The sequence below is a fragment of the Melampsora larici-populina genome, assembly GCF_000204055.1.
Source record: "Melampsora larici-populina 98AG31 unplaced genomic scaffold MELLAscaffold_21, whole genome shotgun sequence".
Lineage (NCBI taxonomy): Eukaryota > Fungi > Basidiomycota > Pucciniomycetes > Pucciniales > Melampsoraceae > Melampsora > Melampsora laricis-populina.
In genome coordinates, this window is record NW_006768785.1 from 495,207 (window position 1) to 512,143 (window position 16,937).

Here is a 16,937-nt window from a genome sequence, read left to right on the forward strand (position 1 = left end):
AAAACTCAATCAAGCAAACTTTTGATCATGATTGACCAACAACTTACTGACTTCTTTTCTCTGTTCATTTTAGTCAGTTGCAAGTAGATCACTTTGTCCGAAAGAAATCATTCAGGCCATCTTATCAAATCTCGATTTTCAAAAGTGTTACCGCCGACCATACTCAACCTCACCGTGCATCGGATCTTGTCACTAACTTGACTACACAATGAATCCACCATCTCAAAACATCATTCCCAATTGATACATACGTACAACAGACTTTCATCTATATCTGAAGACTTTTGACTGCATCAAAACAAAGGATCGAGACCAACCCAAGTTATTTGTAAATACAAACCTATGTGTACCTTTATGCACTTAAAAGTATATTTTACAGCATTAACCCCCATCAAAAGTTATCTTTGTGGGGTTATCACTTGATGTGTTTCAGAAACATCATCAGACTTTTGTCCATAAGAAGAGTTACACATCCAAGGATGTGGTTTTTGTATGTTACAGTATCCAAACGACGATTCAAGTTATGAACAAAGTTTGTTCAAGAGGGACGACGGATCTGGAAAAAGCCTTCACGTGCGATCCATCAACATCAGCTGAGGAACCTAAGTTGTTTGAACTTGACGTAAAATTCCTATTGAAATGAACCGAGAGCAGTAGGTGTAATTTATGATGTTCTGCGAATTGAAGAGTAGTAGAGAAAGTACTTTGTAGTTTAGATTACTTTGTGTAGTTGATGTGATAAAAGATGTGATAAAATTAAAATTGATTTCAGCCAATTGTAATTGAGACGATGAAATCGATTTCAATCATCAAACGGATATTTTTTCAACGGCACCATTAGAAGTTAATGTGAAATAATCTGGAAAGATTGTATCGCGAGTCTGATGTATAGCTATAAGAAACTGGACTTGATTGACCTTTAGCAAGTTGAACAAAACAAGAAAACACTAGATATTGATATATTCGATTGAGATAGCAGTAACAAGAATGTATGTGAAAGGATCAACCAAGGAAAGAATTTGAAAGTTCACTACATATGTCATCGCCCACAAATAAAACATGGAAATATGTAAAATTGATTTGATACTATTATACGAGTCACAAATGGCTCCATCATCAATTCTCATCATCATACTCAGTCAGCACTGCCCAACCCGAACCACTCCTCTTCCTCTTCCAAATCTTTGTCAGTATCAAGGCCTGTGTTATTAGCTTCATTTGTACTTGTTTCATTTTGCTTATCTTGCTCTTGAATCTGTTCATCTTGCTCTCGAATCTCTTCATTTTGCACATTTTGGTTGTTGGAATCGCCGTTGACCATCTTCATTGTGAACAGTCCAGCGTTGAGATCGTTGAGCCAGAGTGATCGCTTGCTATTCATCGCATTGAAACCTAGCTTTAAGATCTCGCGAGGCAGGGTTGAACCAGGAAGCTGGATAAGCTCGACTGGGTAGCCCTTCTGTGGCAAAAGAGTAAAAGGGTCTGGACCTCGGGGAAATCCTAATGTTTTGCATTTGATCGTGTTCTCTGGTGTATTTGGATTTGTCAGTACTAACCAAATCAAAAAGACGGAAAAGTACTGATAAAACCTACCCAACAAAGTGCGCAATTGTTTTGCTAAGTCTCCCTTCACTTTATCGCCGTTTGAAACCTTGATACTGTTGTTGGTTGTTTGCCTGCCGATCTCAGTTGCAATCGCAGCGTTCACCGACAGACCTTGTACGTGTGAAGCAAAAACGGTAGGAAAATTGCACTTCTCTTCAACAAATGCTGACATTTGATCATGAGAGGTAAACTCTTGACACCATCCCGGTGCTTGCGAACTACCCTGTGTAAGAGCGTGATTACTCGCTGCAAGGAAATAATAAGCAAAGTCCATGTGATTGGACTCGGTTTCAATCTAAAACATGGAAAAAGAGAGAGGGAAAGGTAAATAAAGATACGAGAGATGAATGATCAAAATTCTACTCTGGTACCCATTGATTTGAAAGTACCCACCTGGTTGTGAAGTTTTTTTAACACACTTCAATGATCGCTGGTTATAATCGGGCAGTGATGTCCCACCTTGAGGTATTCCAGCAGCTACCTTTGCATAGACGCTGGATACCTTTGAGGTTGATACCATTTCATCATACAATTGCTGCAATTGAGATCGTTCTTCGGGAGTCAAGGTGATATCTGCATCATCATCGTCATCGCTGTCGTTGTTTGATGGGGGACGAGGAAGACCAGATAGGCTGTAGAATATTGGTGGGTGGAATACTCGTTTTTGCTCTCGGGTGAGACTCTTCCAAATAGCTGATGTTTGGCGATTTCGTTCACCTAGGACTCCTTTCTCTCCTCTACGGGGCACTAGGTGGTCGGAATATGAGATTGACACCTACATTAGTGTCTAGAAAGTACACCAGAGGATATAGGATGTGAAACTCACTGTTGAGCCCACTAGATCCACCAGTCGCCTTGGAAAATCGCTGCCAAAGCCGCAAACAATCCAGATTCCTAGTACCTCCAAGCTCGCCACTACAGGATAGATCAAGATGACCACGAGTCAGTTTCAGAAACCAAATCGATGCAAGACAATCACTTACAGTGCTTTATCTAAAGTAAATGATGTTACCCCCGCCATCAATGCAAGAACAGCCTTCTGCTTTTTATAAAGCTTCTTGATTGCCCTAGCCTCGGTCAATATGTTCTCAGGTACAGCAGTGCCTTTCACCTGACCCTCTAGAGCTTCTTCGATACGCCAACCAGGCCATTCTTTGAGCTGAGTCTTGTAATTATCTAAAGTGGGAAGAATATGAGAACGATGTTTGTCGGGATTAGATCTTTGATGGGATAGACTAAGAGAGTTATCGCATGTGATATTGGGTTGAGTTGAACTATCTCCAGTACTGCACTCAAGCCGGGCTATAAAATCAGCATCGTCATTATCATTTAGGTGGTCTTCAGTATTGTCAGCCAGCAGAATGGATTGTGAGTTTCCATCAATGCGAGCCCGTTTGTGGCGGCGTTGCCGAGCTGACTTTCGAGACTTGGATGGCTGGTGAGGGGCGTTGTTCTCCGTAGATGAGTGTGAGTCAGAATTTGAGTCTGAGGAATCGTCGTCTGGTTGATACACATCTTCCACAGGATGTGAATCAGAGTCCGTGTCAGAGTGGGGTGCATGTCGAGTTTGAGTCAAGGTGGTTGCTTGTGTCTGGGTGGCGTCAGGAGTTGGTGGAGCTCCACCTTGCGAAGTGATTGAGGTAGTGGTTCCTTCAGGTCGAGTGCCACAAGATCTAGTGCCACACTTCTTTCCAACGTTTGAGACAGGATCCGGCATGATTTGGTCAGTCGTAGGTGAAAGGTCCGGTTGTGATCGTTTTTTTTTAGCTTTTGAATTTGATTTGCTCTCGGAGATAGGGTGTAGCGGTTGAGAAGGTTGAGAAGTTTGGGCACCTGAGCGTGTCCGCGGCATGATGTTGAACCAGTGAAATAGAAGAAAAGGATAATGGAACTGATGTGATTGTTTTGTTCAAAATCGATTCTCAATCGTATGATTGATTTAAGTATACATTATCATTTCAAATTTGCATTATTCTTAGTCCCGCTTGGGATTTTTAACAATCCATCAATGGCAGAAACCCTAGTTAAGTGCGATCACTTAATCATGTGACTTCTGCGTGTCAACATAATGATATAGTACACGCAAACACATGCATATAGTAGTCCAACCACATTTTCATCATGATATTGTGGTTGGATGCTGGAGATTCAAAATAAGCATTAATAGTACATTGGGTTTGAATATTTCTGGCGTGTCTGGCGGGATGTGGGGGCCATCTGAGTACATCCTTCATGTGTATGAGGGTATTTTAGACCTGAGCATAATTACAAACCAAATCAAGTTTTGGTGCTTGAACTTATGAGACCTCAAGACAGAGGTGAACAAAAGGCTTAATGACTCAATCTCAAGACTCACGTTCAGATTGATTTTCCTCATATTTGAACACCCTTCCAATTTGTGACCAAAGGAGCCAAAAGAACTAATTTTGGTGTTGAAATAGCAATCATAATGTGAGGATGTGCACTATTGGTAATGAGGTCATTGTGAAACTTGTGAGCCTTGTATCATAGAACAATTTTGGCTAATCAAATTCTATGCAAGAGCACATCTTATTTTTGTTTGAGACATGTGAGTGTTCAGTAATTTGACAGTAATGTGCCTGTACCTGAGAGAAACATTGCTCAAATTACAACTTTTATAACAACTTTTATGGCTGTGGGAAGGATGGTACCCTAAACCGCTTGTAGCCATGTTCTGTGAGTGATTCAATACATTGCACTATCTGTGTGCCCCAGTGGTTTTACATGAAAATGTTATGGAATTCATTCCATAACGGAATGTACTGGTGAGTTACATTGGTAAAGTGAGGATTTATTTCAAAGTTTGGAATGAAACCCCAAACTTGAATGTTGATCATAATCTTGGGAGTTTGACCTTCCTTATTTATCCCACTGCATAGTAAGGTCAACCTCCTACAGACCACTTGTGGCCTGATTAGTGGATACATAGTACTATTTGATGGTTTTGTTGAAACACATCACACAAATAAAAATTCTTTAGTTTGGGAGTAAACCCAAAATTTGAACTGGGAAAACATTCATTGACCATTTGGAATTGTTATTCACCACAGTTATCAGTCAACTCACCTCCCTGAGGACCACTTATGCCCTGATTAGTGGGGGCGCGGGACTCAAATTCACCATGTTGCAAAAACACATCCCACAAGGAAAACTTCTTAGGTTTTGAAGCAAACCTAAAAGTTGAAGTTCTATCTTATTTTTGTATATGTTGCCTGTCATATTCACCCCACTACGTAGTCACCAGACCCACACATGGACCACTTATGGGCCTATTAGTGAAAAATTGGACTGTTTTGGGGAAGACACTCTATAAGTAATTTTTTGTTTGTTTGTTGAGATAAACCAAAAAAAAAATGCCTTTTTAATTACACTTAAACCTATGAAATAAACTCAAAATTTCAACTTTTTTTTTTTGGTCACCTCACCCATATTTTCACCTATCTACACCATATAGCCAGTATGTCAAAAATAACCACGCAACTGTCTTCATTCTTCAGGAGTTCAAAAAACTACTATATCAAAAATTTATCACACTCTGTCTATGTCCAGGGCATTTGGGGGTATTTGATGGTCTTTTTGTAGCACAATTGAGTGTGACATGATTAAAACAGATAGGAAATCACCTTACAAGTCTGCATTTCCAGAGCCAAATGTACTCAAAGAGTCTGAAGGTGGCCACTCATGAAAAAACTCCTTTAATGAAATTACTGGCTCTCTGCATCAATGAGAACTTTCATTAATGACATTTCTGATTGGCTGCCCATCTTCACCACCCCAATACACCATATGTTTAAAACCCTTTTTTGCCACTCAAGCACTCAATTGCCTCGACCACTATGAAGATGACGGTGTAGGCAGAAATATTGTGAATATTTAATCATCTATGCCCAATGAACACCTTTCATAATGAACTTAGTTCTAATATCCCCCGTGTTGAACTCACATTCTAATTGTTATATGAACTCGAATAAATGCACCTGTCTCCTTTTGTTAAGCATAGTATATTGCCTTTTATGATCAATTATAAAAGTAACTGATCTAGTGTGGTGATATGTGCTATTACAATACTCTCTGCTGATATGTACCACAGACTGAAGAATCACAATATCTAAGTCCTTTAAAAATGTAGTAAAATTCTTTCAAGGATTGATCCTATGTTTTGTATCTTTTGGAAAAGAGTGCTGAATGTTCTTTGATTGCCATAACCCAACCAAAGTTCTATCGGATATTCAATTTGATGCAATATAGACTCAAGGATGATCACATCCTTGAGTCTGAACCCTTACCTCTTGCATACCTCAAAACGGTAAACTCATCCAAAAGGCACTGGTGGCAAAGAGCTAGTCATTGGTGGTTGAAAAGGGGCCAACCCCCTGATAGGTGACTATATGACGTATGTCAAGCCTAATGAAGCTTGATCTGGCAGCAATCTCTCAATGTGTATAAGTTTGAATAAGCATTGTACAACTGTCATTCCCAAAGGGATAACAAGGTGTAAAATGACTGTACCTTATTCGAAAGCATCCGACTGTGCCTCATTTGACTGTACGTTTTTGCAAGTGTCAGCGTTGGTGCCTGGCTAGTTTCTAAATGGCACGTATATACTATAAACAAGGCGGTCAATTGTTGCACTTTATTAAGGTTGAGGGAGATGAACTGGAACGTACCATCAAATCATTCCAATTTGACCAATCGAAAGGAGCAATCCATTATCTCCTCAATCCTTGATAAACATCAAACACGATGACAAAAAAGGGCCGTTCTATTCAGTGTCCTGGCGGTCCCAATGGTAAAAGACGAAGAATCAAACTTATACCGGGCTCAGCTCAACTTCTAGCCGAGATCGAAGCTGCCGATGCTAGTTCATCCAAAGACCGGGCTGATAAGCTCGCTCAAGCTCTTTCTAACATTCAATTTGGACCAACGCAAGGCAATCTACGTGTACCTCTTCCAGTTGACGCAGCTGGTGACACGTCCAACCGTCAAGGAAACAAAATATTTCATTGTAATGATGAAAATGACGGCGATTTGGACGATAATTATATTGATAACTTTGTTCCTCATCCCGGGATTCCCGAAGACCTTCCACCTGTCAACCCTTCGTTCATCCAATATGTCCAAGGGTTGTATTACAAGAGAAAACAATTGAAGGAGTCATCAAATTGGTTAAAGGTCTTACCGGAGATGTTCATTGCTTACATGGATTGTTCCCAGCCTACCTCGCAGTGGGGTGATAATTCAAACTGGCACATCAATCGCAACCCACCATGCGAATGTGGAGTCGGATCCCAGACCACTCGAAAGGTTGATATGGTTGATATTGTGGAGCGTAAGCAGGTTGACATGCTCTTTTGCAAATGCACACATGACCAGGTGCGACTGATTCGAATGGGATTCATCGGTGGATCTCCAATTCACCCTCAAACGGCATACTCTATCCGCCTCCTCAGGTTACATCATCATCTTTGGAAGTATTGTACAGTCCGTACACAAGGCTTTACACTTGCATTAGACGAGTACCTTGATGCGTTTAATGAACTTATCCTCGTTAATGGGAAAAATGAGGTATGCTTTGTAAATACATACAAGTCAAGAGCTGATCACTGATTACCATGGTTTGTTTAGCCACGTCTTTGGCAAAGGACGTTCTCTTTGGCTGTGGACGCGTTCAGACACATGTTACAGATGGAGGAAGAGCTCGCTATTCAAGCACTACTCCTCACATCTCTTCAAATACTAGCCCAAATATGTCCACGCTGCTTTGGCCCATTGCAACCGAATGAAGAGCCCGATGAATGTGACTACATAGTTTGCTGTGACGGTAACTTCCAGCACCGTCGACACAAAGCTGCCAGCCGCGAGTATGATGAGAAAGATGTTGTAATGCCTCCTCTCTTCATGCACCCGGAAGATGTTGAAAAGTGGAATCCTGGTCTTTCAAAGAAAGAGCAGGAAAAGGAGTGTATGGTATGTACTATATTGATATTGGAACCATGGATCACACAAGCTTTCATGCCTACTTGTGTCATCTCTTTGCTTCAACCAGGATCCGTGTACGTCACAGCATACTGCTGCTGCGGATCACCGAGGAGCAAGCACCTGGAAAGGCTGTGATGAAACTGGTCTAATAGGCATGGCGTGCAGACACAACCATGTGCTGAATTTTGTGAATGTGGTTCAAAGCGGGGAGAGGTAAGCATGTCTCATTCAGCTCATTCACTAAATATATAATCAAATTGTCATTTTTAAAAATCTTTTAACAATAGGCAGTACTATGTATTATCGATGATTGATCAGTTGATCAAAAAGACTCGCGAAACTGGCAAACCCAACAAAAGTGTTGGAATCCTATACGACATTGGATGTACATTGGAAAAAAGCATAATGAAGGTAAGTCTTCACACATTTTGTATTTTCAATGGACTTTAACTGATGAATCAAATAATAATAATTTAGAATAAGCATTTCAAGGATGAGTGTGATTGACGGGAAATCAAATTTGGAACAAGTGCATTCCATGCATTTGTTCACCAATGGTCGTGTCAACTCCTCTATAATCCTCGCCTCAACAAAGGGTGGGGATTATCAGATGGTGAGGGGCTAGAGAGGATTTGGTCTGCCCTCTCCCCGCTTGTGAGTCCCAATCGATATGCAACCAGACAGCATCGGTTGGATTCTCTAAATTTAAAGGCTTCTCATCGAAACGAGATCCTGCGTAGAAATGCAGGTATGTACTTCTCTGTTGTTTTCTTCTCGATGTTGTTGTTCCTTAATGGGTTTTGTGGGTTGCATTTGATCACTCAGTGCGGTCTACTACTCTGAAGCTGAGAAACGCTGAAAAAACATACGACACGGCCCTCAAAACTTTACAGCGACTCGAGTCTGAAAGTCATGATTACACAATTGGTTACTTCTCTAGTGAATGGGAAAAACAGCGAACATGTCAGCTCGCGGCTATGGCAAATGATGGTAAACAAAAGTTGGAAAACTACTTAAATGAATTGCTAGACTTTGAAGACAAGCTGAAAAATGCTCAGTAAGTTTGGGATAATTTTATAAGTTGAAAATCAGCAATTTGATTGGTCCTGATTGGTCGCTACAGAAAACAGATGGCGCGGCTAAGGAAGAAAAACTACCACACCATGACTCAAGCCAAGCGGGACGAACTCTTGAGGTTACCATCATCAATAGTTGCACTGGAGACTGCTATTCGAGGCGTACTTGTGCAGCTAGGAAGTACTGAATTTCAAAACCTTAAGGATGCAAAAGGTATGTGTTGCATCAATTTACACACAATTGACTTACTGATGATTCCTTCATGTTGTCCTCAGACCCAAAAGCACGAGTCCTAATCCGTATCCGGCTGGCGAAGATGAAGTTATATGAGGCAAAAGTTGGGATTATGGTTGCACAGGAACGTTGGGACAGGGGCGGATGGGGTGAGTTAGAAAACTTAAACATGTTCTTTCATTCAATATTTATAATATGTTTATGTAGGTACAAATAATCAGCAAGGACTAAAAAAGACGATGACTAAAAAGCAACTTATGTTCAAGCAAAAATGGACGTTGTTCAAAGGCCAAATTGACCATTACAATGGGATCATTCGGGGAAGGGGGACCAAACTAAAATGTCCATTGCTCGATGAGGCAAAGAAATTGGATTTCGAGGATTCCTTTTGGAGTCTTGGCCCACTGTCTCACCCATCGGAAAGATGGGCTGTCGACGCTGGTACGAAGGAAGGTATTGCCGCTTTCTTGAAATATCGAAGTTGTAACGAGGAGCTTCGTTGAATTGGCCGAGAGACTCGACAGATGGTACTTGCAGCATTAGAAATCGAGCAGAAGTTGGATGAATTGTTGGCTCGATGCCATGGTGGTATGTTGATATCCTGACTATCAATCCTTTGATATTTGATCCTGGTTTGCTTGACTGACTGACTCTTTTGAGATCGAGTTAGAATGGGAAGATGACAATCAAGGTAAGGACTTGATTGACTTGGTTGCACCTGGGCAGCGTATCTCCAAAGACGTGTGGAAGGTGAACGTTGGGGTTTTGAGAGCGTTACATAACAATCTTCGCCAACATCATTGTCGGACTTGGATGATTTGGGATGCCGATATCGCTGGCCTGCTTCGAAGTACAGTCAAATATACTCAATCAACAACCGTTCAAGAGACTGAAGCCTTGATTAATCGTTGGAACGGGCTGGTAGAACGGGGAAGGAAGACTTGGGAACATATTGTGATGGCCAAGAGTGTTCAAGCCACTGCGCTTGATGACCTAGAAATAGTGGAGCAGCACATGTTCTTTGCAGATGAAGGTGAAGGTCACGATGGTCAGCCAATGGATGATATTGATTTAGATGATGATGAAAGTGTTGTAGATGATAATGAAAATGAGAGCGGAGACGAATCGATGTGACCACTTCACCTGTCTTTTAATCTGTAGTGATCCACTGTTGTTGAGTGTCAGAATCAACTTCTCGCCGCAGAGTGATTAATTACATAATAAAGTAGTCCACTGTGTGTTCCAATGGACTACTTAACAATGCATCTAATGACTCTGCGGCAAAGAGTTGGTTCAAACAGTTCTTTGCAAGAGTCGTTTCAACTTGGTTCCTCGAATAGCCGTTTCAGATAATTTGTTTGAAGATTTTGTTCAAATTGTTGTTGGATCAAAAAGTTTTTTCAAAGGTTATGATTGAAAAGTGCGAGAGAAGTTTGGAAGTGTTGTTTGTGGCGAGTTGAAAATTAATTGGATCGGGAATTGACGGTAATTGACAGTTAAGTAAGTTGGTGAGGTGAGTGTGAGGTGACAATGGAAAGCTTCATTGGTCAATTTTTGAATTTTAAGCATCTTGATTTTGAGGTTGAACTTGAAAGTCTTGAGCATAATGAGTTGAGTTGATCTGTTTGAATTGTTTGAGACGAATGATGATCATGACTTTAGAGTTGAGAGTCGAAGTCGTTGAGGGAGTGAGAGGGGAGTGTGGTGAGTGTGTATTACAGGAGGGTATGGCGTTGTGAATTTCGGAGTTGTGAAGTAGAGGAAGGGACTTGTCTTCAGCGCAAGTCTCAGCTCAAAAGACGTGTCTTGGACGTGAAGACACGTCCTTCAGCAGGACCTTGGAATCTGGCCTTAGGGCAGCAAGTCTTAGGACCCGGCTACCGCGGCGTCGACTTGTACATATTGAATGGGGGTATTACCCGCTGGGAATTACATATATTTCTCTGGGTAATACCCCAGGAGTCTAGTAGCCACAGGTGAAAAGATGAGTAATATGATGTTTAAATTTTCTTTCTTATTGTTTGTTTGTTATTGTGTGCTGACATTTGTTTTGATAGTTTACATGGTTGCCAAAGTATCTTTATACAAAGAAGGTCTTTGATCAGGGTATCATTTTGGTTGGAAACCAAAGTTGATGGCCATCAGGTACTTCTGTCACAAGATGGATGCTATTGAACTTTTGGCAGTGATCAACAAAGACAAAGAGCCAGGCAGTGGAACTCCAGGATCCCACCTTAATGATCTCAATAGCAATGAAGGTGATGACCTGGAGAGCAATCACAGTAGTGATTCAGATGAACCTGATTCCAATGCCGACCCCAATGAAGAAGACACTGAGCAAGAAGATGTGCCTGAAAATTATTGCCGCCGCCAACATAGATGCCTCAGATTGAAAAATCCAAGGCATCATTGGATATGAACCCTTGGACATATCTTGTCAGAGGTGTTGATCCAAGGTTTCTTTTGGTGCAAAAAGATACCTCGGATCAACACCTCGGAACGATGCTGTCCAAGGTTTTCACTCCGATGATACCTCAGATTTTGCAATCCGAGGCATCTATGTTGGCTGTGATACCTTTTGGGTGACACATACATGAAGCAACTCACGAAAGATGTAAGTTTTTTTCCCTTTTTATTATTTCATGTTGTTTCATATCTGATGCTTATTGTTTTGAAGATGGAGACTGTCAACAAGAAGTTGACTTGTTCAAGTGGACATTGTGCCTATTTCAATTGGCAATGTGAACATGCTAACACTGAACGTCAAATTGATGGTTTACAGCTGCTCAAGGCGCTCTGGTCAGGGCACGGAATTCGTTGGGCAATTTGGGCCAAACACTGGGAGCGTATGTGGGAAGCTTTTGATGTACGTATCCTCTCTTCTTGATTTTTTCTTTGTGTTCTTTCACCTACAAAATACCAGTCCAAAAAGTTTGATATCTTATTCAGCTGATTGATACTGTTATGAAAGAGGATCTGGCTGAAGTCCACTCAAAGAAGTGTTGGCCACAAAAGGATGGTAAATGATACAGCTATTTTGAGGAGGTGGTCTTCTTGGTGGCCTATTGGCAAGCTATGAGAGATATGCTAGATATATTGACCGTAATTTTTGATTTGATTTCACTCAGTCTTCTCATATTTGATTTGTTTTCTTACCGTTTGTTTCCGCTTAACCTTGTCTTATAGACATATAAACTAATGACACGGGGAATGGAATGCGATAAACCGACCGGGTGTATGGTCTTAGTCAAATATGTGCAACTCAAATCTTTGATGGAAGAACAATTGGAAAATACCCAATCTTATCGGTCCTTGCTCATGATTATTCAGCAACACCAGCGACTTCTGCTGCCCCCTAGTGATTGTTTTCCATTGCTGATCAAGTCTGTACATCTTGATCAGAACCACCATATCACAGGTGGTTCATATGTCCGTGAGGGACTTGCGCACAACCTGTGATAGGTGACCCGTGAAAGGTTCGCAACCAGAATGCGGACACATTCTGAAACCGTGAGAACTTTCACCCTCGCCACTCACAGGCGTTCTCGACACTTGACGTTGCAAGTCCTCTCGCAAGGAATCATCACACAACTCACATTGAAGGTGATTGATTCTTTTTTGCTAAGAAACTATTCGACGTGATCAAGAATCGTCGATTAATTGAGTCCAACAACAAGGAAGTACAACCACATCTCAAAGTCATTCGTAGAAAATTGTTTATTTTCAATGGAGGACGCAACCCAAGACTCAAGTATGGAAGAAGCGATGCGAGCAGCCGCAGAGAGGGCAGCACAAATCACAATGACGAGATCAAGGTTGGTGGCACTTGGCCAACCTCCGGGCCCCCCTCTCCCAGCTTCACGACAGGACAACTCGTTAGCCACGCTGGCTAAAGCCTCCACCAATCGTACCAACAATCCGGTCAACACCTCCTTGCTGTCTGTGATACTGGAAGACATCAATGGAGACCCAATCCTCGACGACGCAGCCGCAATATCACAAGGCTCCTTAATTGGTTCAGACGCCAATGACGAAATCTCGTGGGCTCAGATGGACAAGGGGAAAGGAAGAGCCCTAAGCCGGACGAGCCCAACCCCATCAGAAAACAGCAGGTTATATCCAGGTAAGCTTCGAGGAGACATCCTTACCGATTTCCTTCACTTTCTCTAGACCGCATTCCTCTTCCTACCCAACATGAGAAGATAACACCGGAAAGGGGGGCTGACGGCCCATGATCCCAGAGCTGTGCGTACCCCATGATCTCCGAGAGGGGGGGTGTCGAGCGTACCGAGACAGAGACTCCAAGGATCCCAAGACAGTGGAGTAGGAGATGTCTGATACAGAGAGTTGTGTTAGCAGGAAACCTAGAGAGGTCGCAACGTGATCGACTAGAGCAGAGACTTACATGTGATACCCTGACAGATGAATCGAGCACAATCAGTGCCAACAAAAGAGTTGAGCTGTTGTTCCGGGCAGGGGAATATGCTGAAGCCAACACCCTCCTAAACAAGCTACTCGGCCCCACGAACGGAGACACGGGCAGTGTGATCAATGAGAGAGGCGAGAGGGTGCCGATGGCCAGTGGCAGCGGTCAATCCAGACCCCAACCTCGGATGGAGAACAGTCAACTCCCTAGGTCCCAATCATACCAGCTCCTGGCGGGGGACTTGTCGTCCAGAGAGGAAAGCATCGATGACCTACCCCTAATCAATCGGTCAAGGTTCAGCACAGCCAGAGGAACAAGGTTTGAAGAACCTACACACTCTAACCACCGGGGGCCACGTAACGACCCTCATCCTCACCAATCGATCAGACATCCTTCCCCCCCTCTTTATCGCCCAATTCCGGATACTCGCCTCCACCAACCTAGCCGGCAAGAAGCCCAAGCCCTCTTCCCTCAACCTGCACCAAGCAGCCGTCAGATAACGGCTCCAAGCCTCCGAACGATCCATCCGATCAAAACCACGGAAGACCTTGCCGAGGAGGAGCAGGTGAAGACCCTCCTAGCTGCGAAGAAAGGCAGATTGGTGCTAAGAAACAGCGACGTGGTGGAAAACGGACAATACCTAGTGAACAACGAGTCAGAAGAAATGGAAAATGGACTCACTCCGTTATCTCCAGTCCTGACACACTGGTTGAAGACCTTCAAGTCGTATATCCCACTTACGGCTTTCAACAAATTCTTCGTGGTGGACGACCAGCAAGAGTGGAGTCGGCGGAAAGCCCCGACTGAGTCGAAGATAGACAATGGTAGTGCCTCACTACGCATTTACGGCGGTCCACCCCCTCCGGAAGAGCTGATGATGCAATTTGAGGAATGGATTGATGCCATGTCACTATTCATCAAATACGTGGCAGATGCAGGATGGGTCACTTTACCTGAGCGTTTCGAAGGACACCGTGGAGTGGTGACGAAACTTAGAGACAATTTTGGATGGATGGTGGCATTGCGTTACTGCCGGAGGAGCCGTCAAGGTGTCATGCAGGAGACGACTGATAACAAGATCAAGAATTTCAGTAAACTCCAAACGGCAATCCTCGACGAAGTGAGATTGACGGTCGATGCATGGCAAGAGCGAGCTTACCGTACGAACTCTTACGCGGCTGGAGGCCTATTGGCACACATGAACCCCTTGTCTGGTCTCCCTCGAACATCATCCAGTTCATCTACGACCATCAAGAAAACTCAACCACAAATCGAGTTGGCCTCTCATAGAACAATAAAGACAGAAGGCAAGCCAGCGGATTGGATCCCCTCTTATAAGTGGCGCACGATGTCGGCAGAGGAAAAGGAGGATGCGAAGAGAGAGTCGGGGAGAAGAGACACAAGGAGTAGTCGCTGACAAGATGACGACAGAGGTCGTAATGATCGGGAGAGATACCGTGACCGGGCAAAAGACAGAAGATATCGCAGGCGTAGCCTGTTGAGAAGTCGTAGCCCGCGTAGAGGGAAAGGCGGTGGAAGAAACCATAGATCGTAAGCTGAAGTGAATCAAATCAGAACTCTTGCGTTGACAGAGAACAAAGCCCACCTTGCCCAGCTGAGAGTGAGTTGTGATCAAAGTGAGAGCCAGGACGTGAGACTTACCGTGCGATTGTTGCCCTTGTTTCATTTTTCCCGCTTCCCCTTGCTGGACAAAACAGGAGAAGCCCACCACATCCATCCCAGCCCTCCGTAACTCTGAGATACGGAACCAAATGGCCCATGTGAGCGTCTTGTGAGATGAATATTCAGGTGTGGGAGAGGGAACTGAGGAGAACAGGTCTGTTACCAACTTACGCCGATATACTAGTAGGTTTGAGGACAGGATTCCATCAAGGAATACAAAATGCCAGCATCCCAGACCTACCTTTTTTCTGCCCACCAAACCACTCATCAGCCAATTCTGCCAAAGTAAAAATAATGGAAGACTTCAAAATTGAACTAAGGAGGTACGCCAAAGGTTCAGATTTTTCAGAACTAGCCCAATTGGGGCGGTGGTAAACGGCAATGGATCCACGAGGCCGATCAATGACTTGTCATTTCCACGCAACAAGCCAGGGATATCATCAGTAAATGCGGGGGTCGAAAAACGAGATTTTGAAACCACCTGGGACAACTTCCAGGTAGTGGCAGACTTCTTGAGCAAGCTGAAAATTGACATACTGCTTGCAATCTTTGATTGGGCTAAAGCCTATCGACAGATACCCACCTCGCCAGATCAGTGGCAATTCCTAATGATTCTGACCTTCGATGACACCATACTACTTGACACGAGGATAACTTTTGGAGGAGTCGCGGGATGTGGCAGCTTTGGAAGAGTGGCCGATGCATGGAAAGCAATAATGTTAGCAACTTTCCCCTTGTTGGCAGCTTTCAGATGGGTGGACGACACAATGTTTGTGAAGCCACGCCACAGTACAGAGTCAATCACTGGCAGAAATATCGAAACTCATGAAGGAGATGGGAATCGTCGAAAACCTTGAGAAACAGGGCGAATTCGCCGAAGAGCAGAAGTATCTAGGCTTCATTTGGAACGGAACAGATAAATCAGTACGACTACCAGGGGGAAAATCAAACAGCGTATTGACAAACTCACCAAATTCTTGGCAGAGAAGTCACATTGTTTCAAGACGGTGGAACGGTTGGCAGGGCGGTTGAACCACACCTCCATGGTCCTACTGCAAATGAAATGCAATACTGTCGATATTTACAGTTGGATGGCAGAGTGGATGCACAAATCAGCACTCAGAGAAACACCAGAGACGGTTACGGAAGACTTACAACGCTGGTTGAGGGCCTTGAAAACAGCCGTACCAAGAAGGCTCATAATCAACTCGGAGATTTTGAACGTAGGATGGGTTGGCGATGCATCCACATCGTATGGGATTGGAATCATAATAGGACGGAAGTGGTCCAAATTTAGGCTAAGGAGAGCATGGGATTGCTTTGAGAACGGATCTCGCCGCGGCATCGCATGGGCAGAGATGGTGGCATTGCGTTTGGGTTACATCATGTTAAAGAACATCATGGAGGTTAAAGGCCGCCAATTTCTAATGCTAACAGACAATACAGTCACCAAATACGCAGTGAGGAATGGAAAATCAAGGGATAAGCGCGTGAACAGAGAGTGGTCAAACATCCAGGACTTACTAATGGCAAATCAGGCCTGTATCGAGGTGAAGCGGGTGATATCGGAAGATAACGCCGCCGACCGTCTTTCCCGAGGTTTTGACTCTTCAAAACTTGTTTTGAATATGGTCAGGATAAACTTACCCAAAGACCTCGAAGAAGTGTTGATCCAAGAAGCCTGACCGAACCTACCATCACATTGTCATCAACACCTATTGAACATGGCAAACTCAGTCAACCTCCCAAAACATTTCCAAGATGCGATGATAGGGACATCGAGGGCAGGGCGCCACACGGCCTCTGGCAGTTGGGCAACATCAACACTAGCGGGTTATAGCTCAGGGATGTCAAAATTTAAAGAATACAAGGAGAAGACAGCAGGCGGTTTTGACCCAGAGAGAGAGATATC

The 16,937-nt window shown here is 43.4% G+C and overlaps 3 protein-coding genes across 3 annotated transcripts; all 3 read left to right on the forward strand.

Moving 5' to 3' along the window:
- Positions 1-6,369: 6,369 nt before the first annotated feature.
- On the forward strand, positions 6,370-6,860 carry MELLADRAFT_107049 (uncharacterized protein; the record flags this gene model as incomplete). The annotated part of the gene is made up of 2 exons (XM_007410579.1): positions 6,370-6,728; positions 6,749-6,860. The coding sequence occupies 2 exons, from the start codon at positions 6,370-6,372 to the stop codon at positions 6,858-6,860; spliced, it is 471 nt and encodes a 156-aa protein (XP_007410641.1).
- Positions 6,861-8,768: 1,908 nt separating this feature from the next.
- MELLADRAFT_87493 (uncharacterized protein) lies at positions 8,769-10,050 on the forward strand (the record flags this gene model as incomplete). Its single annotated transcript, XM_007410580.1, has 5 exons — positions 8,769-8,895; positions 8,958-9,065; positions 9,124-9,357; positions 9,430-9,504; positions 9,587-10,050. 5 exons carry the CDS (start codon positions 8,769-8,771, stop codon positions 10,048-10,050), a joined length of 1,008 nt encoding a protein of 335 aa, XP_007410642.1.
- Positions 10,051-12,642: 2,592 nt separating this feature from the next.
- On the forward strand, positions 12,643-14,759 carry MELLADRAFT_87494 (uncharacterized protein; the record flags this gene model as incomplete). The annotated part of the gene is made up of 2 exons (XM_007410581.1): positions 12,643-13,039; positions 13,213-14,759. The coding sequence occupies 2 exons, from the start codon at positions 12,643-12,645 to the stop codon at positions 14,757-14,759; spliced, it is 1,944 nt and encodes a 647-aa protein (XP_007410643.1).
- Positions 14,760-16,937: the final 2,178 nt, after the last annotated feature.